The sequence below is a fragment of the Ursus arctos genome, unplaced genomic scaffold (assembly GCF_023065955.2).
Source record: "Ursus arctos isolate Adak ecotype North America unplaced genomic scaffold, UrsArc2.0 scaffold_21, whole genome shotgun sequence".
NCBI lineage: Eukaryota > Metazoa > Chordata > Mammalia > Carnivora > Ursidae > Ursus > Ursus arctos.
The window spans coordinates 41,875,864-41,901,729 of NW_026622886.1; the positions used below are offsets into that span (position 1 = coordinate 41,875,864).

At 39.5% G+C, this 25,866-nt stretch overlaps 1 protein-coding gene across 1 annotated transcript in view; it reads left to right on the forward strand.

Moving 5' to 3' along the window:
• The window catches only part of GRIP1 (glutamate receptor interacting protein 1), a 648,222-nt gene that overhangs the window by 468,086 nt on the left and 154,270 nt on the right, over nucleotides 1-25,866 (forward strand). The window contains exon 2 of the mRNA XM_057316325.1: nucleotides 2,073-2,153. Coding sequence (XP_057172308.1) covers nucleotides 2,073-2,153 — 81 coding nt within the window. The remainder of the gene's footprint in view (nucleotides 1-2,072; nucleotides 2,154-25,866) is intronic.

A 25,866-nucleotide genomic window follows, 5' to 3' on the forward strand; every position in this document is an offset into this window, starting at 1 on the left:
TGCAAAGTGGTAAATTAAAAAAAAGGGGGAAAAAAAAAACCTCCTTGAAATAGAGCATTGAGTGCAAAAAACCCCCAGAGTCTTCTGAGCAAATCTCTTATTGCCCTTTAAGAAAATCCAACGCTGGATTCAACCCAAGACTTTAATTGCCTGGACTCTTGACAAATTGAAAACTGAGGAAAGCCTTTAGGCTTCCAAGACGCTGTCCCTAAAACTGGTTGTTATGATCTATGTCTCCTTGGCTCAGTGCTCTGTACTCATACAGTTTCAGAGTTTTGGATTATGAAAGAAAAAATATCTTTAATTGGCTTTATAAAGAATCCAGATTTTCACGTATAGTGAGTTTGTTTTAACAGGTGCTGTATAAAGCATATTGCCTTGTTATTAAATCAGTACTGTGAGAAAAACCCTCAACTATTCAAGTGGAAATGGTGGGGCAAATAGAGACTTTTGTAGTGGAATGCTTACATTTTGTGTTGTGGTTTCTGATTATACTGAAAACTGCATTTGCAAGGAAGAGCGTCAGAGATGTAGCATACTGTATCATAAGCAAAAATGATGCTGTTGATTGTATTGGTATCTGAAAGTTGGTAGATTACATCCAAGGTTGGAAAAACAAAGAATTGTATGAAAAATGGGATATAAATATGAAACAGCGTGATTTCTGTTAATTGCAGCCTACAGCAGTGTTAATCTTTCCTTTTTGTCATTGCTTATAAAGGCCTTGTTAGTTTTATGAAGAAATTGTGAATCATTTCAACCAGAAGTACATCCTAGAACAGAGTTGAGTTCCTCAGTTTTGAAACACAGACCACTTAGTTGGGGAGAATGAATGTTTTCAGATGATAAAGCCTACTTGCTGAATTAAATCACTGTTGTATTTATAGTTTACAATGTATAATATGGTTCTTTTTAATCAGTTAATGATCTCCTATTACAACAGTAACCACAGCAAACCTACCTTACAGTGTGACCAGAAGTACCATTTGGATCATCTAGCTTGACTAGATTTTCTAGATAATTATTTTACATTATGTCTACTCAGGCCGTATACATCTAATTCTTGAGAATGGTTAAGGTTGTCACTTAGACATTTCTTACTTTATTCAAATGCCCCATGAAAACTGGAAAGAATTCTTCCTTTCTTTTTTAACCCTAATATTTGCCATCCTAAATCATTATCCTGTATTCCAAGCCAGATTAAATCCTTTTCTATATTCAAATATGAGTCACTTTACTTAGAATTTCATGGATCCATCACCTCTATGATCTTGTCACCTAGTGTTTTGTTCGTTCAGCTTCTTGCCTAACTGTCACAGATATGCTGAGCTTTAGTCCTTCTGTCTTTTCAATTGTTCTCTTCATGGTTCTGCAGGTTATTTTATCTCTTTCTAAAAGAGGGTGGATCAGTCCATTGCAGTATACGTCTTCTTTTGCCAAACCATCATTCCTTCCCTGTTCTCAACATAGCTTCTCTGGTCTTACTCTAAATGTCCCTGTCCCTCTCATTTTGCTCTGGATGTCATTTCACACTTCCAAGGGGAACCTACTAATTCTGTGTGTCTTTATTTTCCTGCAGTACTAATGCTCTGTCATCTGCTTATAATGCTCTGTCATCTGAAATATAACATTTCTTTTCATTTTCTTTGTTCTTCTACCTGATTATTCTTAGTGCCCACTGAGCCACTTTATTCCTTTTGTCTTCCTCTTATGATATTCACTAATACTTATTTATCAATGAATCTAGGTGAATGGCAAATAATTTGTGCACTATATTTGCATAGTTCTTATCATTTTATGCCTTCATGAACACCATAGCTTGATCCTGACAACCCTAAGAGGTAGATGAGAAAGAATCTCCCTCTTTTATAGGTGAGAAAACAAATGTTCAGAGCATTTTAAATGACTTGTCCCACAGCTAAGTCAAGGTGAAGACTCAGATCTCCCGACTCTTTCTCCTGTCCCATACCATATCACCTCTTTCTGGCAGAAGGATTGCAATCCATTGAAAGATCTTCACTGCATTAGAAACTGGATGGAAATTAACCAAACGCTTCGTTGTACCTTTGCAGATGAGAGCCCCTACACTAAATCCGCCAGCCAGACAAAGCCGCCTGATGGAGCGTTGGCTGTGAGGAGACAGAGCATCCCAGGTTAGACCAGACTGTTGGATTTTTCAGCTGTTTTATTTTGAACCCTGTTATTTGGTGATCCTAAATAGTTCCAACTTGGTGATAAAAATCAATGCTATTTCATAGGGTGTAGACTGCATTCTACACAACTTGTTCAAAGGACATTCGTAACATCTAGACTTTGGAAAAGCTTGCCAGCTTGTGAGAAATCATCTTACGTGCAAATCCTTTGTAAAATGACTTGAAGTTATGTCAGTTCTCACTCATTTACTTACTCTCTTCTCTGTTTCCAGGGGGTGACTTTCACAGCGCTTCTATTTCTTTACTGAGACATACAAGGCAGAATAAAGGGGTTCGAAATTGCTGTGGCAGAACATATATTTGCTGAATAACAAATTGGTCCTTTCTTCTTAGCTCTTTGAATCTGGATTTACTTTCACTGGGCAACTTTTGTAAAATTCTGGGTCTTTGTCTCCTTAGGAAGCTGTGATTAGGATTCTTGTAATTCAATAAGTGATACCTGTTTTCAACAAAACATTTTGGACAGATATCTTAAAATGTCTTCACTCCAAAACTTTAATATTTTGAAGCTTTGAGTTTGAGAATGTCACAAAAGTTCTAAAGGAGGAAAAAACTTCAAAATACTACTCAAGCTTGATGTAAACTAGTTAATTCGTGGGAAACCTCTTATGGAAGCAACCGTACTTAAGAGAAGGGTTAAAACCATTAAAGCATTTAGACATTTATCAAAAATAATGTCTTTATATATTTTATACAAGTAAATTGAGTACAGCTAAACCTTAGCAATGGGATTTTAGAGCATAGTAATTTAACAATTCAGGAGAAATAAAACAGTGTTTCCAACATTAAATTGAATGGTTTGGCCAAGTCTGTCAACTGAAAAGGGGAATTTTTCCCTTTGAATAAGAGCAATATGAGTCCAGTTTCTGAGCAACCCTGCTCGTGATTATTTACTTTTATAAGAATGACATGTGTTTATTTTTATTCTTATTCTGAAGGCTTGGATTTATTATGAAGGTACGTGGCTTATAAAGAGGCGTATTGTGAACATGTTATACATCCTTGTCTGTGTGCTTTGAAGATTCTAAAGTAATTTGAATTCTGTAATTGGATGGCATCACCCAATGCCGAGATTTCTTCTATTCCATCCTTCAAAATGAATCTAGGTGAAAAACATCATTCTTCATGCTAGTCGCATTTAGAAAAACTACTGTAGTCAGCTGTGGGCTGTGTTCTCTACTTTCTCCTTGTCAGCAGTAAGGAAGTACCCAAAGTTTGAAGTTCAAGAATGCCAGTTATCCATCGATTCGTTCTTGGCTTCTCTACCTTACCTGGTATGCACTACTCCTCTGTTGGGAAGAGTGAAGAGACTGCCTAGTGTCCTTACCGCTCTATGTGATATTGAACAAAAGCACTGACTATAATCATGTTTTCCTTTCATGGGTTCTCTAGTGTCACTAAAATATAACACGGTTGAGGGCTACACTTTTCCCTAAAGTCATTAAGTAGTTTTTTAAGTTACGTGCTAGGTACACAGAAGTCGTTCATCATAATCCTTAGTTCATGACACACAGTGATTCTTCATTACATAACTTTTCCTTTGGTCCTCCTTATATCAATTTAATTAGAATCAATTTAATTAGAATCACGAACCTTTTTTGTAGGCTTCACAGGTTATTTTCTTAGGGTTTAAACATGGGCAAACACCTTTTCGTTCATCTCTAATGAGGTAGCAGCCAGAACGGTTGGGGGTCCTGAAAATCCTCTTATTTAGAACAGTCCAAGAAAAAAGACTTCACCAGCCAGAGGGCTAAGAAACCAAAGTGGTTAATAGCTAATTATTACTTACTATTATCATAAGGAGAAAATCAAGGAACTTCTTAGAAACTGCTTTCTGACTGACTTCTAACACTTGGAGTTCTGAACCTTTACTTAGTTGACTTTACTGTCTTACTTAAAAGTACCTATTAATTCTTATTTTGACAAAAAAACCCGGCGGGGGGGTGTTCCTCCCTTGATCTATGTCCAAGAAGTCACTTAAGGAGGGATCTAACCCAGCTTCCAGAAGTCTTGATCAGTCACCTACTATGTTTACTACCTTTACCCCTACTAAGTCCATGAGAAAGAAAGGTACAGAGGAACAGTCTGGGAAAATGCACACTCTTTATTAATTGCAGAAGCTTTAGCTGAAAAATCCTGAAATGTTCTCCTGTTGAGCTCCTTTGGACCACGTGGAGCCATAAGAGCACAATACAAGTTTACAGCCTTCGTTCCTTTCTCCTGTGCTCCCCTCCCAATCTCATCCTCCTCAAAGGTGTTTTACCGCCTTGGTAGCAAGGAAGGTTGTGTCTAGAGAAGAAGGCAGCAAAGAATTGAAAGAAGGCCTAAACAGGTCTTCCTTGGCTAATCTAGCAGACCATGGATCTTCTCGGTGCAAAGGTAGCTCTCAGGGCAGATGCAGCCCTACAGCCATTTTGCTGCCCCAGATACCGTAAGCAAACACAAGGAAGCTGGAACCTTAAGGGGCTATGGTTTTCCTCACATCTACCCCCAAACTCTGCTCTCCAAGTCCAACAGTGGTGACTGAATTTGATCGTTCGTGTTAGCGCTTTCTCTGGTGGAAGGGGTGAGAGTGTAGTGGAGGAAGAGTATAGGGTTATGGAAGGCATATTAAACTTCTCGATCCAGGTTTTATGAAATCTTCGTTCTTTGAAACTTATTCTACAAATGTAGACCTGGTGCTTCCTGGAGTAAATAGTTATACACATCTACATAGGCAAGATGTCTTAACATGGGCTCCACTATTTTTCATGACATAATGAAGAGCAACTTGTCCCAAAGAGGTAACCTTGAATGTTAACAGAAATATAATTTGCTTTTCATTCATATCAAGATCCACAACCCCTGTCTAAACTCAAAATTACTGCAGCAATTATTTTATACCCACAACTTAAATATGTGTCTTTTATTAAGTGACAATTCTAACTGGAACTCCTTTCATCCTCCTCCTTTTCTCTTCTCAAAAAAAGGAATGGATTAAGCATCTCTTAGGTGCAAAACACATTTGCTTTGGATAAAGGGGAAATGCATTATTCATGTTATTTGGAAATTTGTCATTTTAATCATGTCTCTTATGACACTAAATGTGTGGGAAAAAAGACTTTTTTAGCCTTTCATAAAGTTTTGTAAAATTTTAATAATGATAGTAAAAAAATGACACGAGTGTCTCTATGACACTGAAGCTTAAATTTAGATTAAAGACCTGTTAAGTCTGTTAAAAAATATTAAGGAGTCATATTTTTAATCTCTTTTCTGCCCATTTTTTTTTATCAAAGAGAAGATGATTTCCAAGTACAAAGCTATTTTGAAGTAGCAGAGTCTACCACACATCCGTGTTTATTAAAAAGAATCTCTTGATCTGTTCCCATTTATCTGACAGATTACTGGTGAACTGAGATTTGGCCACTTGAAGGGTTTGTCCAAATTAGTAGAGGAAATCTCTACTGACTCTTAGTTTAACACATTTTGCAATATTTTGTGGCATTACCAACTTAGAGATGAAGGATTTAATTATGTCTAATATTAATGAAAGGAAAAGATAGGATACTACTATAGACCTCAAGGCCTAGAGTTAGTGTATTATTTATTTCACATGCTTCCTCTTTCCAGGTAGGATAGCTTTCTTTGATTATGCTAGTCTTGACAAAGATTTCTGGGCAATTCCCAAATGCGAGAATATGTCAAGCATTCACATCTATTGTATTTCCAAACTTTGGTGCCCCAGGAAAATTATCTTAACTCTGTAGCCAGAATGAGCTAAAAAGTTTGTGTGGGATTTTTTTTTCCTCCTCCTTTTTTTTATAAAAAGACATTTATCAATTTGGCCATAATGGAATGAAGTCTGTATCAGTCATTTTTGCTTCTCACATTTGGGTATTTGGTGGGGGAGTAAAAATATGGAGCTGAGTCTGAAATGTCCATGAGCCCAAGCCATTTAGAATACATCCAGGAAGGGTCAACACCTACAGAAAAATCAGTCTGGAAAATACTACAGGGTCCTTGGCACCACAGAGAAGCTGGCAACCTTGAATTAAGGAGGAAGGTTCTGCCTTCTCTGTCCAGCATTTTCCTGTCTTGTGTTAACACACAATTTGACGCTTCATTGGTCAAAATTTTCATTATTACGTTACATAGAGTGTGACATTTGTACTCGGATTTATAGCTGTAACACTGTTCATGTGTATGAAGGGCATATACTCTGGTTTGGGACTGGTTCTCCTTTCTTCTGTGTGGTTCCACCATTGAGTTCCTCCAAAAAATGGGCGAGTCTCACTGATGGCAAGCTAAGGTCAGTGGAATCAAGCACAGATTGAATGTCACACAAAGAAAGGTGCTGTGCAACTTATACGTATATCAAGTCATCACATTGTTCACTTAAAGTGTCTTCTGGTTTTATCAATTACATCTCGGTAAAGCTGGGGAGAAAGAGGTAAAGGACCATTATATTTCCAATGTAGTCTCAAATGATTTAGAAAGCAAAATTTGATGTTTCCCTGTGTGTGTGTGTGTGTGTGTGTGTGTGTGTGTGTATGAAGGAGTGCTGCATAATGTTCCTACAACTCTTTTATAACTTTCAACTTATTTGGAGATAAAAACTCCACGGGGCGCCTGGGTGGCACAGTCGTTGGGCGTCTGCCTTCAGCTCAGGGCGTGATCCCAGAGTCCTGGGATCGAGTCCCGCATCGGGCTTCCTGCTCCACTGGGAGCCTGCTTCTTCCTCTCCCACTCCCCCTGCCTGTGTTCCCTCTCTCACTGGCTGTCTCTCTCTCTCTCTGTCAAATAAATAAATAAAATCTTAAAAAAAAAACCAAAAAACAAATAAAGAATGGTGCTGTGTGCGCCAGTGCTGCCCAAAGATACTGCATCGAACTCTGCTGTTACTGAGGGAGTGACCCACGCAGGAAAATAGCAAAAGACAAGCACCTTTGCTACTCAGTCAGGCTGTCCCTGTGTCCCCTCAAAAGCAAGGAGAGGGCCAAGGTAAGGACAAGGGGACTCCGGTCCAGGTGTGTCTTACCAGAGCCCCTCACAGGCAACATTCAGAACACAACACAGCCGTGTTTACCAGCATTCTGATTATTGAATAGTTAAGAAATTAGCAAAACTATATCACATCCTTAAAGAGAAATTTCTAAGATGATAAAGCTGAGACTGTTGGTAGCTGCTTCGATGTCAGATTCTGTCCACACCCCTACCTGTTTATTCTGTCCATAGTACTGTATCTATCACTCTGAAATTAACGAATCAATTTATTGTTTTCTCTTTCTCATTCCCTCCCATGTAAGCTGCTGGAGGTCCGTTACTGTCCACGTCTTGTCCACCAGGGTGTGTCCAGTGCTTAGAGCAGTGCTAGGCAGTTGGCGGGTGTTTGGTCAGTACTTGTGGAATGAATGGGCATGCACAAGGCAGCGGGTAGCTTTGCTCTGGGCAGAGTCTGTTACCTTATGATTAGTATACTTGCTTACAAAACAAGTCTAACAGTCTGTCCTTACTATATATTTTCTGATGCATGGAATGCTGTGCTGCAGCTGTTCACGTGGGCCCTGAGGCTGCACCAAATACGACATTTCTAAGGAAATCGCCTGCTGCCCAAGACTAATGAGTGAAATATAGGTCAGCTAGAAGCTAGAGAATTTTAAAAGGCCAGAGGTCTCCCACCAGCCTTATCTGTTTCCATTTGAGCAGAAAATGTCTGTGCAGTCCTAGACCACTGCACAATGCTGGAAGCGCGAGCAGAATTTAACCAGAAAATCGACAAGATGAGAATGAGTCATTCGAGTGTTCTGCTATAGAAAAAAGGCTAAAGAATATGTGAAAATAGCCAGAGTCTATAAATAGATGGGTGCAAGGCAGAACTTATTACTTATTATGGCAGGTGCACAGTAAAGATCTCCCCCGGAGAACTGATCCGTTTTGCTGTGTGGCTGGTCGTACATACTGAGTCCTCAGACAACGCTGGGCAACACCGTTGGCTTGATTTGTGTGTTCAGTGCTGCCACTTTCATTAGCAATTCAGAAAAATGACAGTCTATTATGTTTGAACTTCTCTCACACTTTAGTAAACGTGAATGAAATATAATAAAGTGGTACATATGCAGCAAACAATTTTTAAACAATAATTCTCCCAGCATGCCATTTAGGGGGAAATTATTTGTAGTGAATTAGTACTGTGCCTCGATAGTTCCCGAGCCCCCCTGTGCTCCAGGACTGGTGGCATTTAGTCAATGTCATGCTCTGGATACACACAGTAATCAGACAGAGTGACTGTGATGGCCCGCACAGCCTCCCAGCGTCTGAAGACCATTTTACAAGGAGGCTCAAGGATATGTGGACAAGAACTATAAGGAGAAAACCTTTTCCCTCTGCAACTTTTGCACTGAAGAAAAATTAATTCGCCCAGGTTCCAAGTTAGGGAGACCTTCAATCAGGATTTTTAAATCAAGTGACTTTACAGAATTAGGCTGGGTGAAAGTTGTATTGATTGCCTGGCACTAGGGAAAGTGAAGTACCATCTTACAGAATTTACTGTAGAATAGAGCAGTTGGGCCCATCAATATTCTCTTATTACATGACTTGGAATAGCTTCCCAAATTTCCATCACTCACATGTCATCCTCATAATATTGGTTATATATCTCAGTTCTACCTGTACTCTAATTAATGTGGTTTCCAGTAAACATCAATTGATTCACTTTTTTCTTAGCTTTGTCCAAACCTTTGTTATCTGTGCTTTGATATACTAATTATATTTTCTAACATAAATTTTTAAAATTTCTAAGTCTGCAATTTTTTTAAAGGCCATATGTCCTCTCAAATACATCCATTAATGTTTACCTACACCATACTTCAGGAAGCACCTTCTTGGAATGACGTTCTTGTCAGAAGAAAAGACTTCAAGAACCCCAATGCCATGTACTTTGTTCATATGTTGCTAAGCAGTTGTAGATTCATAGTGTAGAAATGTGTCATTTGAGTGGGAGTAGAAGGCATGTAGGGCTTTTGCTATAAAATGAGAAGAAATACTAAAAGAGAAAGAGGAGGTTGAATAGTACTAATCCAAGAGCTTAGGGATAGACAAGAATGCATTGATCATAGTAACCTAATCTAGAGAGAGAGGGAAGCTAGAGATAATTATAAAAATACTAATTGTCATTCATTTCATGCTATCCTTCAAGTACTGGACTAACCATGTTGACAAATATTGTTTTTTTCTTCCTGGAAGTCCTTCAGGAAGTAAGTTTTATTTATTCTTCTCTAACAGATGAGCAAACTTAAGTTTGGAGAGCTAGAATAACTTGCCCACAGTCACAGGGCCTGGAAAATAGTGGAGCTTGGGCAAACCCTAGATAAAAATCAAGTTCAACCAGAATCCTGAGCAGTGCATAAAAGGAGAAGATGGTGGAGACAATCCTTAATGAGTAAGAGATGTAAAGACTTTGACTTCCACAGGCCAACTGAACCTCTGCTCAGAAGTATCCAGAAAATGTAAGGTATCCATCTCAGTCATAACTGACTGGCGCCCTTCATTGGGGCGGGTCAGTGAGTGAAGGCACAAGTCATGGGGCTCATACCATGATTTCTCTGAGTAACAAAGGCCTAGGAGAACCCGAGGAGGGAAACTGGCCGTGCTGCAGGGTGTGCTATACTTTCTTCTATATATTTGTGATTTTCCAGGGCTTCCAATTCAAAGGAAAAAACTAAAATTGGCCAAGCAGGCTTGTAAATACTTGTTCTTAAACTGGTAACACCATAATTCTATACTTCATGTTTCCCTTTTAAAACCTTGGAATAATAAAGAGCTTTAGGATTACCCTGAATAAATGGAATCAATCACTTTGTTCTGTGGCAGAGCATTTAACCTTGCAAAGAGGTTTCTAAAATCAGTTCATATATATCCCCCATTATCAGACTAAATGAGTAAAGACTGACTCCAGGCAATGTGCGTGCTCGCTCTCTCTCTCTCTCTGCACATTTTAAATTCTTTTAAAATTAGACATTCTTACACATTCCTAAAGCCTATTACTGAATTAGATGTTAAACTGATGTTACAAGATTTCTTCTTCATAATTGGGGGAAAATACTTTACAGCTCCTCCCAGATCTCTTTTTCTCTTTAGGAGTTTGATGGCACCTTCTTCCTGTTTTCTGCATAGAATGTAAACTGTTTACACATCGATTCCCTGCATTCTCCCCTTGCATACTTGGCTGCATTGCTTTTATTTTTTCTCCAGCCAAGCTTTCATTTGCTCCCTAAATCCATTGTAATTAACATGATGTCTCATTTTTTAATTTTGAGTTTTTATCAAAACTGACCCTTATACAGTCATTCAACATTTAATTATTCAACAACTTCTTGGGCACCTACTATGTGCCTATTACTATTCCAGGTACTAGGAATATCCTACAAGCCTCTGTCTTCCTGGAGTTGGCCTGCTAGTGGAGGAGACATACATTCAACAAGTGCCTAACATAAGGTCAGACTGTGCTAAGTACAATAATGTGGAATAAACTAGTATAAGGGGTAGAAAGTAGTGGGTGCAGAAAGACAGGGGCTCTGGGTTTGTGAGGAAAGCCAAGGATGACCTCTGGGAAGAAATAGCATTTGAGGGAGCCTAAAATGAGGGGTGACCATAAAATGTTCTGCAGGAAGTGGAATTAGACCAAAAGAATAGCAAGTGCAAAGGCCCTGAGGTCAGAGCAAATTTGGCTTGTTAAAGAAACTGAGAGAAGGCCAGCATGGCCAGAAAGGGAGAAGCAAGACTGAGAGTGGTAATAAATGAAGTCAGGGGAGGCCTAGCTGGCTCAGTCGGTAGAGAATGTAACTCTTGATCTCAGAGTTGTAGTTGCGAGCCCCACATTGTGGAGGTTACTTAAAAGTGTAGATATTATTTAAAAATAAAATCAGAAAGAAAGGAAGAAAGAAAGAGAAGAGAAGGAAGGAAGGAAAGAAGGAAGGAAGGAAGGAGGAGGGAGAGGAAGGGAGGAAGAAAGAAAGGAAGGAAGAAAGGAGGTTGAATAGAGAGAGACAAAGATGGGTTCTGTAGAGCTTATAGCCAAGGTAAGAGTTTGGAATTTATTCTGACTGTGACCCAAAGCCACTGCCAAGGTTGAACAGTTGACATATGATATAATTTTCTTATTAAAATCTCTCTAGCTTCTATATGGAAAATAGATTGAAGGATGCTAGGGTGGAAACAGGAAGATCAGTTGCCATTGCAGTATTTCAGACAAGAAATGGTGATGAGTCAGGATGCCTGGGTGGCTCAGTCAGTTAAGCATCTGCCTTCGGCTCAGGTCCTGGGATTGAGTCCCGCAATGGGCTCCTCGCTCAGCAGGGAGCCTGCTTCTCCCTCTAGCTGCTACTCCCTCTGCTTGTGTGCATGCTCTCTCTCTCTCTGTGTCTCTCTCTCTCTCACGCACACACACACACACAAATAAATAAAATCTTTAAAAAAAAAAGAAAGAGATGGTGGTGAGTCAGGCTAGGATGATGAAGGTGCAGGTGGTGAAAACGGTTGAATTTTGAATAAAGACCTCCAAGAACCTACTGAAAAATGAGATGTGGAATGTGAGAGGAAAGGAGGAGTGGAGGATGAGTGCAAGGTTTTTGCTCTTCACTGGATAAACAGAGGTGCCATTTACCGAGATAGCCCCTGAAGAAGGCCTTGATCAGCCGCAGAGGGAGTAGAGAACTCAAAGGAGAAGCCAGTGGAGATACAAATTTTGGGGTCAGCAGCCGTATGTACACCCCTGGGGATGAGTGAGATCGTTTAGGTGTGCAGACAGGTTAAGATGGGGTCCAAGGTCTGAGGCTGAAGCACACCAGCCTTCAGAGGTCAGCAGTGAAGGAAGTTGCAGCAGGAGACATGAAGAAACAGGGGCAGTAGGAGGAGAACCAGGAGAATGTACTACCCTAGAATCTAAGCTAAGAAGCACGTGCCGCTGAGGAGGGAGAAAGAAATTGGGTCAAATACTGATGATAAGATGAATAAGATGAGGGCTGAGAATTGACTGTAAGATTCCCTAAGAAGGGAGTTTTTAGTGACTCTGACTAGTTTCATTAACATGGTATGAGCAAAAGCCTGATTTGAGTGGGTTGAGGTAAGAATAGGACTTAAGTAACAGAGGCAGAAATGATAGACAATTTTTTCAACCTCTCAAAAAAAAGAAAACCAAAACCTGTGAAGAGGAGCAGAAAAATGGGACAGTTGTTGGAGAGGACATGTGATCCTGGGAGTGAGGGACTCTTTTTTAAAAAATAATATGGGAGAGGTAACTGTGTTTGTGTACTAATATGGTTGATCCAGTGGAGTGGGAGAAATTGACACAGGAGGGAAGGGGGGGGGATGAAAGCAAACACTAAGTCTTTGAAGAGGCTAGAGGGAGACCATCCAGCATTCAGTGGGCATGTCAGCAGGAGGCAAGGCAAACAGAGTGCAAGGCACAAAGGCAGGCAGGTGGTAGATTTCCTGCTGAGAGCATGTGTGAGTGCTCTTGTGTGTGTGTGTGTGTGTGTGTGTGTGTGTGTGTGTGTGTGTGTGTGTGTCCCCTCTTCTGAGGACTATTTTCTTGGTGAAATAGGAGTTGAGATCATGACAGAGAGTAAGGTGACGAAGGGAATGGTATAGTAGAGAGAGGAGGTGTCATTTCAAAGCCTGGGAGAATGGATTTCCTAGGGCAATTTCCAAGGATTAGCATGAAGCCCTGTCTATCTCTAACTAAATAGAACTCTCTTCTCTCTTACAAACCCTACCTCTTCAAATCAAAAAAGGATAAAATGAACTTCCACCTATCATGATGATACCTCATGTTGCTGCTTTATATTCCATTTCCTCTGGGAGCTCTCCTCCAACTTCTCCCTTCCATGGTCATCTCTTTTTATGAATACCCAGAATATTATGTGTTTTTATTAAACTTTCTGGCAGTTCAACTCATCCTGTTTCAAGCTGCTCTGCAATTACTCTTCTGGATGCTAGACTTATCTCTAATTTGAGATTAGAGTCCCTTAAATTCAAGAAAATATGTCTTTATTAAAATGTCCCCCCACACACACACACAGAGTTTTGCCTAGCAGGGTTCATAGCTCAGTGAAGTCCATGCTGGTTGTGTTAAAGACTCTTTTCATCATTCCATTAGGATCTGATCACTATTATACATTATAATATTATAAAATAATATTATAAAATCAAACATTATAAAATAATGGGATGGAATGATGAGTACAACTCATAATACTCTTCCTCTTCCTCTAATAAACACTTAAACTGACCACACCCACTTGTATGTGTGCACGTGTGCACACACATGGCACCTTTTTGTCTGTTTTCCTCTTTCAATATAGGAAACTCCACATTTAACTTCTGCTTCAGTATTTTTAGAGGCAGAAAACTTACTACCTTACAAGGTAGCCCCCACTTTTTTTTTTATATATCTCCACTTGTTAGGAACTATTCTTCATGCCAATGGATTGAAGTTCCCCACCTTGTACCTCTTCCCATTGGTTCTTCTAATTCTCCTGAATTTCCCCAAAGTAAGTTTTTCAAGTACTTCCAGGCGCTGCCCATCTCTCCCCTGAGTCGTCGTCATTGTTGTTGTTTAACCAGGTACAGCATGTCGGTTCCTTCAACCTTGCCTTCTGTGAGACTACCACACCCTGGTAGTCTTTCTCAAGTTTGTCAATGCTCTTTGCCACGTGGCAGCCGAAAGTGAACCTTCCTCTAGCTAAAGAGAACAGTGTGGGAAAACCATTTCCTTCCCTGATCTGGATGCTCTCTATTGCATTCATGCAGATTAAGATTGTATTTTTACATGAAATAGTGATGTTTGTTTATCCTGAACTGGCACTCAGTGGGTCTTCTTCTCATGAATTGTTCCTAAGAGTTAGCCTTTCTCCCTTGAGCAGCAGCACTCTGTGTAATGCTGGGCAACACTGGACCCTTCGTTCAATTGTCTGCACATTTACTTCTATTCTATTCAGCTAGTAAAATTTGAGAAGAGTAGGGAAGGGTACTAACAATTGTTGGGCATCTATCATGTACCAGTCTTATTTATTCAAAAGAGGTAGTTAATTATCTCAATTTTATGGAGGAAGAAATTAAGGCTTACAGAGGCTTAAGTGACTTGCCCAAGTTTATGCAACAACAAAGCTGGTATTTGAGTTTAGAATCACCTTAATCCAGAGCACCTCATCTTTCAGCTGGGTACTCAGCTCATCTTTGCAACATGGTAGAAATAGTCTCTATTCCTGCTCATCACATATATTTACCACTCTTCTTCACAGTGAATTAACCACAAATTTGATAAGCATCTAACAGTGTTAAGAATTTTGGACATAAGCAGTACCAAGGACAGAACTCTGAAGCACCCCACCAGAAACCTTGACCCTCCCCCCATTGATATTGATTTGCAGGCCTTGGTTATCATCCTCAGTGAGCTTTAAAACCACAGGCTTTGAGTTCACAGTACTCTGTTCTGTCCACAGGTTATCATGAGAGATCTTTCTCAAAGCCCACTGAAAGATTCAATTATATATTTACATTATATTGTTTGTATATACACTGTTCATTTGTATGCCTTATTCTTCAGTGGTGTAATAATCCTTTCTAAAATTTTGCCGGGACATGCTGTTAATCCTAGAGATCTATGGTTTCCAGAGCCCTTCGTTGTAGAAATTAAGATGCTTACTCGTTCCTAGTCTTTCAGTGTATCTTTTATTTTTATCTTCATTTCATGGTCATATCTGTACATTCTTTAAATGCTGGGGGAGGTAACTTATCTGACTCTAGAAACCTGCTTAAAGTAGATTTTAAACAGCCAAGGAATTGTTCTAATATCATTTTACCTCTTTCAGCGTAAGTTTTCTCATACATTAATTTTAAATTCTATCTTTTCTAGTTTAAGATCATTCTCCTTAGAAGCCGCTGGAGATGTGCATCATTGGAATTCAGTAGCCCAGCATTTCACCATGCTAAAAGTAACATTCGCCCAGCTTCTACCAGCAGTAGACTTCTTTCCCGTGTTCTTGTTCTGGCCTAGAGAACTTGAAGAAATTCTTCTAGTTGTCCTTATCATCTCCTATAGTTCTCACATGAAAAAAATTATCCATTTTCTAAAAAAGTATAGCCAAGAACTAGACTTTCTAGGAGCCCACATGAAGGTGGTAGTAATTTTGGTGGCAAGAACTCATCCACTGCTCTCAGGAGCAAGAGATGAAGGGAAGAAAATATTAGGAGTTTGCAAAAAATGAAATGGCAAGTATTTAAGTTATATCAAGGACACAGGATAATAGGAACATATATTGTTGATAGGAATATAAATTTCTTAGAAGACACTTTGTTAGCATCAATCAAAATGTTTAAAAATACATCCACTTTTCCCGACATTTCTGGGAATATATCCTACAGCAGTCCTCATCCTTGTGCACAAATATGTAACCGTAAGTTGCCTACTTAAAAGATGTGGTAGTTTTTGAGAATCATCCCCATTCTATAAAGAAATGCTTTGAAAAAATGTAAGTAGCCTCCCAACAACCACTATCACCATCACTCACTGCCTTGGAGATAGAGCATTATTAGCACTGGAGGAGGGTGGCTCTGGGGATAGGAAGAGACCTCTCCCAACTCTGGCACCTCACTGTTGAAAAGTGAAAACTGAGGGGTGCCTGGGTGGTGTAGTCGGTTAAGCATCTGCCTTCAGCTCAGGTCATGATCCCAGAGTCCTGGGATTGAGCCCCACATTGGGTTCCCTGCTCAACAGGAAGTCTGCTTTTCCCTCTCCTACTCCCCTTGGTTGTGTTCCTTCTCTCGCTGTCTCTCTCTCTCTGTCAAATAAATAGTCTTAGAAAAAAAGAAAAAGAAAGAAAAGAAAAGTGGGAACTGAGAGTGCTGAGTAGACAGGTGGGGTGTGGTTGAAAATGGGCAGGACTAGAAATAAAATGTGCCAGCAAATCCATATATACAGAGCTATTTATTGAAGCATTGCTTATTAGTGAAACAGCAGAGACAACCAGAAGTATCTATCAAATGAGGAACAATCACACAAATCATTTTAGAAAGTATGACCTATAGGCCATGTCATGAAAAGATCTCCAAGATATCGTGTTATATTGAAAACAGCAAGTTCTCATTGTGTTGTTTAATCCTATTTAGGTTCAATGTTAGTGTCTGAAAAGAGAATGGAAGTTTAGATATATATGTTGACAGTGGTTTCCTCTGGGATGAGATCCGGGAGGAATAGAGGGACAGTGTGGAAGGACACCCTCAACTCAGGCTTTGCTCCATATACTTATGTGTGATTTCAATCTTATACTAAAATGGGTAACACCTGAGTCATTTTTTTTAAGTACGATAATGACAAGAAGGAAAATTAGTGGATTAGAGCTACCTGGCAGAGCCGTATCTCGGTGGGCATACCAGACCCAACCCCACAGATGGAGACAAGAAGGAGGCATCTTTGCCAGCTGCTACTACAGAGTCAGCGACCTTATAAATACTTCTACATGTGTCAAGGTGATCTGCAAGAGAGAACAACACAAAGGTGAGGTTGTCACCGTTCATATAAGTAGGAGAAAACAGAAGATTTGAAACAAAAATGATCACTGGTTTCAAATATCTGAAGTCTTATAGAAAAGGGTCAATGTGTTCTCCATGATCCCAGAGGTATAACTGGAACTTGTATGTCAGGGGTCGGCAACCAGCATCATCCCATGAGCTCGGGGAAGCCTCTAGATGCATTTCTTTGGCCAGCAAATACCATGAGGCAGTGACTGTTGCTCTGCACTCTATTTCATGGCCACACCACACCCTACAGATCAGGTGGCACACAGCCTGTTTCATTCATTTATGACTTTTGATTAGTACCTGTATTTGGATTTTTGACCCCTGATATAAGGGTAAGTTATAGGAAATCAGATTTGGAAGCAACCGAAGGTAGAACTTTGTAAGAAGTACAGAAGGCAGTATACCTCACTGGTTAGGAACACAGGCTCTGGAGTTAGCCTGCCCTGTTTGAGTTCCAGCCCTGCCACCTACTGCTGTGGGGACTTTGGCTGGTTACGTTAAGTGTCATGCTTTGTGTATCGAATTTCCGATTGTGTGAAATGGGAGAGTAATGAAGTCTAAAGAAGTTAATGCATAGAGAGTGTCTATATTGGTTTCCTATTGCTGTGTGACAATATTACCACAAACTTAGTAGCTTAAAAATTTCTGTGGATCAGTAATCTAGGCACAGCTCCTCTGACCTTCCTTTTAGGGTCTCACAAAGCTGCAGTCAAGGTGTCAGCCAGGGCTGCAGTCTCATATAAGACTTGACTGGGGAAGGATCTGCTTCCAAGCTCACACAGGATGTTGGCTGAATTCATTCAGGGTTTCAGTTTCTTGCTGGCCATCAGCCAGATGCTGCCTTCAGCCCCAACCCAGTTGCCTGCTTCCTCAAAGCCCACAAGAGAAGGAAAGTCTCTAGCAAGATGAGCACTACAGCTGTGTGTGCAAAATCACATACATGTAATCACACATATCCTGGCACCTTTGCCATATTCTGTTGGTAAGATACAAGTCAAAGGTCACACCCACATTCAAGAAAAGGAGCAACACAAGCGTTCATGATCAGGAGTTAGGGATCATAGAGGACCACCCGGGACTCTGTCTGCCACAGCATACTAAGTCAGTCTGAGTCCATATGAGGAGTTTGATAAATGTAGTAATTATTCATTGAAACTATCTGAAGGAGACATAGGTAGCTTTCCGAGAATATTAGTTTCTCACACTGGGTATTCAGACAGGTGCTGGATGGTGTTTATAGGCACAAAGTGAAGAAAACCAAGTGAAAGTAGGTCTTGAACTCTAAGATTGTCTGTGATATAATTCAGCCACCAGGCAAGGTGAAGAACTGCCCTCCTCCTTCAAAGTCTTCTCCAGCATCTTCCTGGGTTCATTGCTGCTTTTCTTCTGGCATGCTGTCTTTTTCATTTTTACCTGACTTCACCTGTAAAAAAAAAAAAAAAAAAGGAAAGAAAAGGTTGGGGGGGAACTACAACATCCTATATGATTTTCTCTGGGAATTCTGAGTGGCTTTGGTTCCTCTTCAAAAATCAAGCTTTGGGGCTGGGGTGGGGAGGAAAGAAAGAAATATATTTTACCTTTACTAAGATTTGTAGAATCCCAGGCCCTATTTTCAGCTTCTCTCAAAGCCCTAAGCAGATTTGTGTACCTAGACTGCACAATAAAGGCCATATAACATTACTGGGTGTTTCCCAGAAGAGGGAGGGATGATGGATTGGATTTCTAGGTTCTCTCTAGATCATGCTGCTGACAAACAAGGGTTTTTACCTGTCTGATTCATTACCCAGCTCAATCACATGCCTCTGCTATTTGTATAGAAGGTTTGGTAAACATGAACTTCCTGTGTTGGTAGCCCAGCTTTGGAAGAGAAAGAGTAAAGCAGTTCCATTGTGGTAGAACAGAATTCAGAAATGCGTTTTTTATGCCTGAGAAGTTACCAATTTAAGACCTATATAGCCTTGGATGTTGATTTCATTAGTGCATCTGCCAGCCCTACTTCTGCACCTAGCTTCTGAAAAATGAAGGAACTGAAGAACCCATATGTACCACACATGCAAACGTCCAAATACACCCCGAGTCGTGCCCCCACTGGCTCCTGACCCTGTTGCTCTGGGGAGAGTACTCGGGAATGACTGAGGCACTCTACAACCATGCTAGTAGCTAAATATTAGAAATACAATAACCATAAAGCATCCCTGTTATTTCCTTAATTTAAGCAATTTCCCAGGAGAGTGTTGAGGTGTTAATTGCTTCTGCACTTCTTTAGTTGACAGATGTGTCCTTTTTCACCTGGGTAAGAGAAGCAATTATTGTAATGCTCTCCTGGGCTTGGTGAGATATTCTTTAATGGGTTTTAAAGGCATTGGTAGGGCATTGTGCTTTTAAAAAGAAACTGTCCTTTGCTCTGTTCATACTTGATAACATGGGTGGGTATTGTATTCAGACCACATGATGAATCTGTTAACGGAAAGTATGTAGTGGGAGAAAAAAAGAGAGTAGTGATTTTTTTCTAGGAAATGTGTATCCAGATTTCAGATATGAAAAGAATATGTTCATATGTATGTGTGTGTGTGTGTGTGTATATATATATATATATATATATATATATATATATATATATATATATCACTGAGTTGAACAAAAATTAAAACAATAAAAAAAGAGTAAGCCTTTTCTTTAGATATTCAGCAGGGCGTATTTCTCATGAATTTCAGCACAAAGTTGTTATTTTCTGGAACTGGTGTGGCCTTCCAAATGAGGATTTGGCAGGTTGTAACTTGATACAAATCAGTAAATATTCTTTTATCTGTTGTGTGAAAGTGACTTTCACAATCCATTTGAGGCACAATTTGTTTTAATGTTTCATACTTTCATTCAAGAAGAAAAAGAAAAGTAGTCTTAGAATTTTTTTATTAGAATTTGGAACTTTTTTTTTTGGTAAGTGTCACTTGGGCAACTTGCCAAGCCAAGACAGCCCAAGTGAAGCAAAATGATGTAGTGGAAAGAAGGTTGAATTTAGGATTAGAGCACCTAGTTTTAAGTTCTAGCAAATGATCTGACTGATATGGTGTCCTTAGGCAAGTCATCTAACCTTGGAAAGCTTCAATGTTTTCGTCCTTAAGATCCTGGGTTTCCATGTGAGGCAACTCTTTAAGCTCTATTCAGATGTAAGGTGGTGTTACCAGAGGAAGATCTAGGTTTTGTGGCACCTAAAGCTTTTACAATTGGGGGGGAGGCAACTCTTTAAGAAAAAGAACTCAAAAATATCTTTTTCAAATTTTACAAAACCATGTGACCGCAATGAACCAGTTGCAAATATTTTTCAAGCAGTTGTTTCCTAATTAGCCCCAGGCTTAGAACCCTTGCCCTTTGTTTCGCTTATTATTACTAATCATATTTGTTATGACTTTTAATTGTTTAGGATCTGTATTTCCTGTATTTCTTACTAGAATATAAATTATTTGAGGGCAGGGGCTTAGTCTGTCTTGTTTACTGCTAGATAGCAAAGTGCCTAGCATTTAGCAAATTATCAATAACTATTCAATGGAAAGATGGAGGGAGGGAGAATGGAAGGGACAGAAAGGACTAACACATTTCATATTCAGAGTGAAGCTACAAGGTAGTTGGGTAAGGTTGTGTTCCCTACGGTGACCGAGGTACTAATACAGAGGACTGAACAGAGAGGAAGTAGTAATGACTCTGGTTTGTCTGTTCATTCCCTGCTGCTCACCCTAATGGGAAACCGTTCCTTCGGGACAAGAACATAGTTGTTTCTCATGTGGAGTGGAAGAAAAGAGTCGGACCAGGAGAGAGGCTAGGAGAGAAGTCTATTGTCCATATCAGGGTGGAGGAAGTCAAAGGTAGGATGTGGGAGCTGTCCTTGATGTGAGCAGCTCAGCCTCCTCCTGTTCTGAATTTCAGTGAGGTCTCAAGAGGGCTCCAATAAAACTCAAATCACTGCAGCCCTGCTGCCTGGCTTCTCCGTGGAGAGTCTACAGGGCTCCCTGGATGCCTTGCCTCTTGGTTGTCTGCACCCAGTACACTATTAGTTTTCCATCTGTTCCTTTATTTGAAACGGATCAAGTCTCGTAAAACAAGAGAAAGTCAAATAAATGCCTATGACGGCTGTAACAAAATGAGAGGGACTAGTCCCTGGCTTCCTGTTACTCCAGTGGCTTGGAGTGGCCCACCCTGGGGGTGGCCTTATTTTTCAGCTCTTTTCTCAGTGGCATTTCATTACATTCTTGTGTCTGTTGTTTAGCAATTACTTTATGATGAGTCTGAACATTTATAGCATTCAGTTATATGAGGATGCAGTTTTCATGTACCTAAAACAGGTACAAAATTCTGCATAACAAACTAATTTTCAAATCTCCGTTTCCTAGTCTATAAAATGGAAGTGTTATCTTCACAGAGTTGTCCTAAAGGTTAAATACAATCATGAAATGTGAGAACATTTTGAAAAGTATTAACTGCTTTAAAAGGATGGATCATCTTAAAAGGTATCAGAATATTTCCTTATTTGAATTCTCTATTCAGTCAGGCTGTCTGCCTCATGCTGGACTCATGGGTACTTAGGTATCCATGGAAGGAGGAAGGCAAACAAGCTTAGCTCTCAGTCCCACTTTGCCCTGATTAGTTAAGAAGTCTGATTTCTTGTTGAAGTTTATCATCCATCCTCTTCCTTTTCACTCAGAATGAACACTGTCCTTCCAGTTATCTTTGAAGAAGCAGCAATGCTTTGGCAGCAATTAGCCCTCCATCCTGGGCCCTAGCTAAGCTACGTAACCCCCTGATGACTAGCTCTCACTAGCTGCTTATGCAGCCTCACCTGACATCTGTCTGTCTCCATGTCTTCCTTCCCTCCCAGAGTGCTTCTTTCTTCTCACGCCGCAGCTGAACAAGACCTGTCTGTCATCCCTTTTGTTCAGCTGAACTCCCAGACCAGACCATCTGATCGTTCTAATCCAATCCTACACAGTAGCTCTGGCTTTTTATATCTAAATAGTTATTCAACTTCAAACACTGGCCAAAAGGATATCCAGAAAGACACATAAAAACCCAACAATATCTCATTAATTTGCTAAGCAATTTTTGATACCTCTGTTTCTCCAATTATAAGATGGAAATGATAGTAATACCACAAGTAAATCACCTCAAGGATGAACTTAAACCTCTAACACATCCGTGGGCTGCAGGAGACTTTCCCAGGACCACAGGTTGAACTGTTACTCTTCAGGCTTCAGGCCATGCTGTGGACCAAACACACTTAATTGAAATTATTAGTATAGACGTCTGTCCCTTAGACATGTAGAATGTGAGCTGCAAAAGGTAGAGACAGTGATTATTGGTCTTTGAAATGCTAGAGCTCAAAAATATTTTTGAACCAAAATGGTCCACAAGTAGCTGTAAGAATGCAGTTAACTCCTGTAGGAGACCATTAGAATCAAATTAATTTCAAAATTAGCTGTGCCTGTTGTTTAAGATTAACTTGTAGAATCTAGTTTTCAGTTGGGTCAACAACTTTGAAAATGTGATTACAACCACCTACAAGTAAAAAGTCACAGAGAGTTTTCCCAAAGAAAAATTGCCTGGGGCTCTTAAAACAAGTGCAATCACTGGATTCTCTGCCCAGTGCCTTTTGCTGGTCCTTACTGATTCTTGGACATAAATGTCCACCACACAGACCATCCTGCTCAGGAAGAGGGGAAGTTTTACTGAGGTGAGTCACTTCCTGTTTCCGATAGCTTGCATATGGTTTCATTTTGATTATTAAATGACTACATAGGAATATAGGAATGATAGGTTTGGGCATTATTTGCTATTTCATAACTCCTACCTGATACATGCACAGAGTATAAAATGCCAGCCTAACAGCAGGTGTTCTTTGATTTTCACATTGCTCAAATCTGATGTGACTTAAGATCCTCATGGTTTCTCGAGGACAGGGATGTGGTCAAGAGCGCCCATGAATTCCCCTGAAATTGTATACAAAACTTCTCTGGGGAGGGAGCCCATGGTTTTCATTAGATTCTCAAAGCAATATATGACTCAACAAATGGTTAAATACCACTGCTAATTGTTTTGTCTTCTATTTGTAACAATCAAAATACAGTAGAAGATTAGTAATCTGCACACCTGGAATTTTTTAATATCCTAGTAATAATAATCATAACCATAATACTATGACTAACATATATATTGAACACTTAATATGTGGCATATTGTGCTGTATGTGGCAACATGTATTATAATAAATACAATAATTATTAATATATATTAATATAATAAATATATATTATACCATGTGCCACATACTATAAATGTGGCAGATACTATAATAAGGTAATTTAATAAATTCCTTATAAGAATTTTATCACTTAATTTTCATAACACACTAAGGGTAGGTACTCTTATTGCCCCTGCTTTAGAGAGAAGGAAACTAAGACCCAGCAAAATTAAATAATTTGTTAATAAGTTGTGACCCTGGGAAACTTAATACCAAATTTTGACAATTAAATCACTGATTTTGAGAAAGTGGGAAACTGGAAGAATTCTAGTTTTGCCATATTTTAAAATCGTGATACTTTTTCTCGATGCTTTAGGAGACATATCGTATCTGAATCAGTTACACTAGAATCCACATCTCAGCTTTATCTATTTTTAAATCCTGATCTATTTATCATGTACTTTCAGGGGGCTCAGGGTTTTATATTCAGTGCTGCGTATTTATGTCTTCTCTTTCTCTTGAGGTGCTCTAAGAAACATACGGATGTTAATCCAGCCATCCCTATCACTGTGTAAGATAAATACCAATCATAATTTTGTTTCAGGTGAATATTTGTGCTGGGTAATATTTATGTGCTGTACATCCTTCATATCACTACACAGAGGTGGAAAGTGCCAGAAGACTTTTCTCTGCAAGTCTGGGTGGCAAGAACTGAGCCTGAAAATACAGCCATTCATCACAGAAACCCAGCTTTGATCCCAGCAGCTTTGCTGAACCAGGGGTTGTTAGAAGGAACTTGAAATGAGTATTGGAAAAAGCATCTGCTTATTTCCTGAGGGGGATAAACTTCCTAGTGGCACCACTAAAAGTAATATATAGATAAAACTGTAGTGTGAGCAATAATATTCTCTCTAAAAGTAATACACAGATAGAGCTAAAGTGTTCTGGTGTGGGCCTCAATCCACCTCACTAAAGAAATGGTAAAAATAATAATAATAATGATGATCAACCAAGTAAGCTTAGGGAAATAACCCTGTCTACTGCTGTTCAAATTCTGCTCCTTTATCATTTTTGCTTCTGCACCATCCAATGATAATTCTTTTCACTGCAAGCCAATCCATGCTCGCTGCCAGGTCATAATTCCCTCTGTTGGGACTGATGCGCTCATTCATTCAGCAGGTACCAGGAATACCTACTAATATCCCAAGCACCATTCTAGGCACTGGGGATGCAGAGGGGGGAAAACAAACCACTATCCTTATCACTAGCATTGGGAAATTTGTGCCTTATGGCATAGTTTTCATCGGTACTATTTTCATTGCACTGTTTATATCTTTTTTAAGATCTATGTAGTTCATGGAACTTCAAGAAGTTAAGAGTTTCACTAATGCTTATTTTGCTCAATGTGCCTGTGGCGGTTGCTTTTAAAATGTACTTTCTCTTTTTATGTTACGGCTGTAGGGTGAAAGTCTTACAGACCACTCACTTTGTTTAAGTTTGACGAAAACTATCCTAGCACTGGGTTTTTCCCTTGGTATTTAAATCACATTTTGCTTCTCTCTATATGATATTATATCATATGACTGCCTCCTCTCCAGTGAAGAACAACAATACAAACTTCTCATTTTCCAGATTCCCTTTCTTAGTGACAGACATCAATATCCCCCAATCAACGAATTTTAATCCTTGAGGTCCTCGTGCCCCTCACAGTTCCTCGCTCTCCACACACCGATTTGTCACTAACTCAGGGCAGTTATTCCTCAATATATCTGGAATCCATACCATCCATATAGCTATTGATGGATTTCAGTCTCTCACATATTGCCTACCTGTCCCTAAAAACCCACCCTACCCTTATTGCTTTGCCATCTGTCCACATTCCAATTCCTAGCCTCCCTTATAGTTAAGTGTGGACATGGAACAAGTTCTTGCCATTGGAAAGTGAACAGAAGCAGGCAGTGTGGCTTTTAAGAAAGTTCTTTTCCCCCTCCCCCAGGCGAATGAAGACAAGTTAAAGTCCTAGGGCAGAAGTTTCCAAACTTTCTCAGTTGATAGACCCCTTAGTGTCTTGGTAATTTTTTTTAAAGGAGGTCTAGGCCAAATGAAATATCAATAATTCCATTTATTAAGTAGCTAAGTCCAAACAACATAGTACATATTGTATCCTAACCACTTGCTAGCAATTTGAAAAAATAATAATAATAATACTTATAAATTGAAAGAATCAGAACTACTTAGTAATGGTATGTGTGTGTTTGTTGGGCACTGCACAACTTCTCAAACTTTCAAATCAAATTAAACATTGATATTCTTATTTCCTGTTCCACATTGATTTTTGCATGGAACTCCCTTTTTGTAAAACTCAAAACCTAACTTTGGAAAGATAGGACATCAACAAAAGCAGTGTAGTATTATCCAATGTTGAGCAAAACTACTTCCAGCTAGCAGGTGGTATTATGTCCAACAGATATCAAGAATGGCTCTATGTTCCTCAAAAATTTAAAATAGTCCATGGTGGTCCTGTGAGTTCACTATGGAACCTTGAGGCATCTTAGTGAATAGTTTGGAAACCAGAGCCCTAGAAGATGACAGAGGCATAAAATGGAAAAGAGCATAAATCCCCAAACCATTATATGGAGAGGAGCTGGCTGCTGATCACTAACACCCACCTTAGACTCGTATATGAGCAGAAGAAACTTCTGTTGTGGTTGAGCAATTATTCATTTTTTTATTTGTTGTCACAACAAAGTCTAACTTAATATATTATTTTACTGCAGTGGCTTGTAATGGTTCTTCTTGACCCAAATCTAATACCTTTCTCCCCAATACTTCATGCCATTATTACCAAGTCCACTGCTTTATACTAAT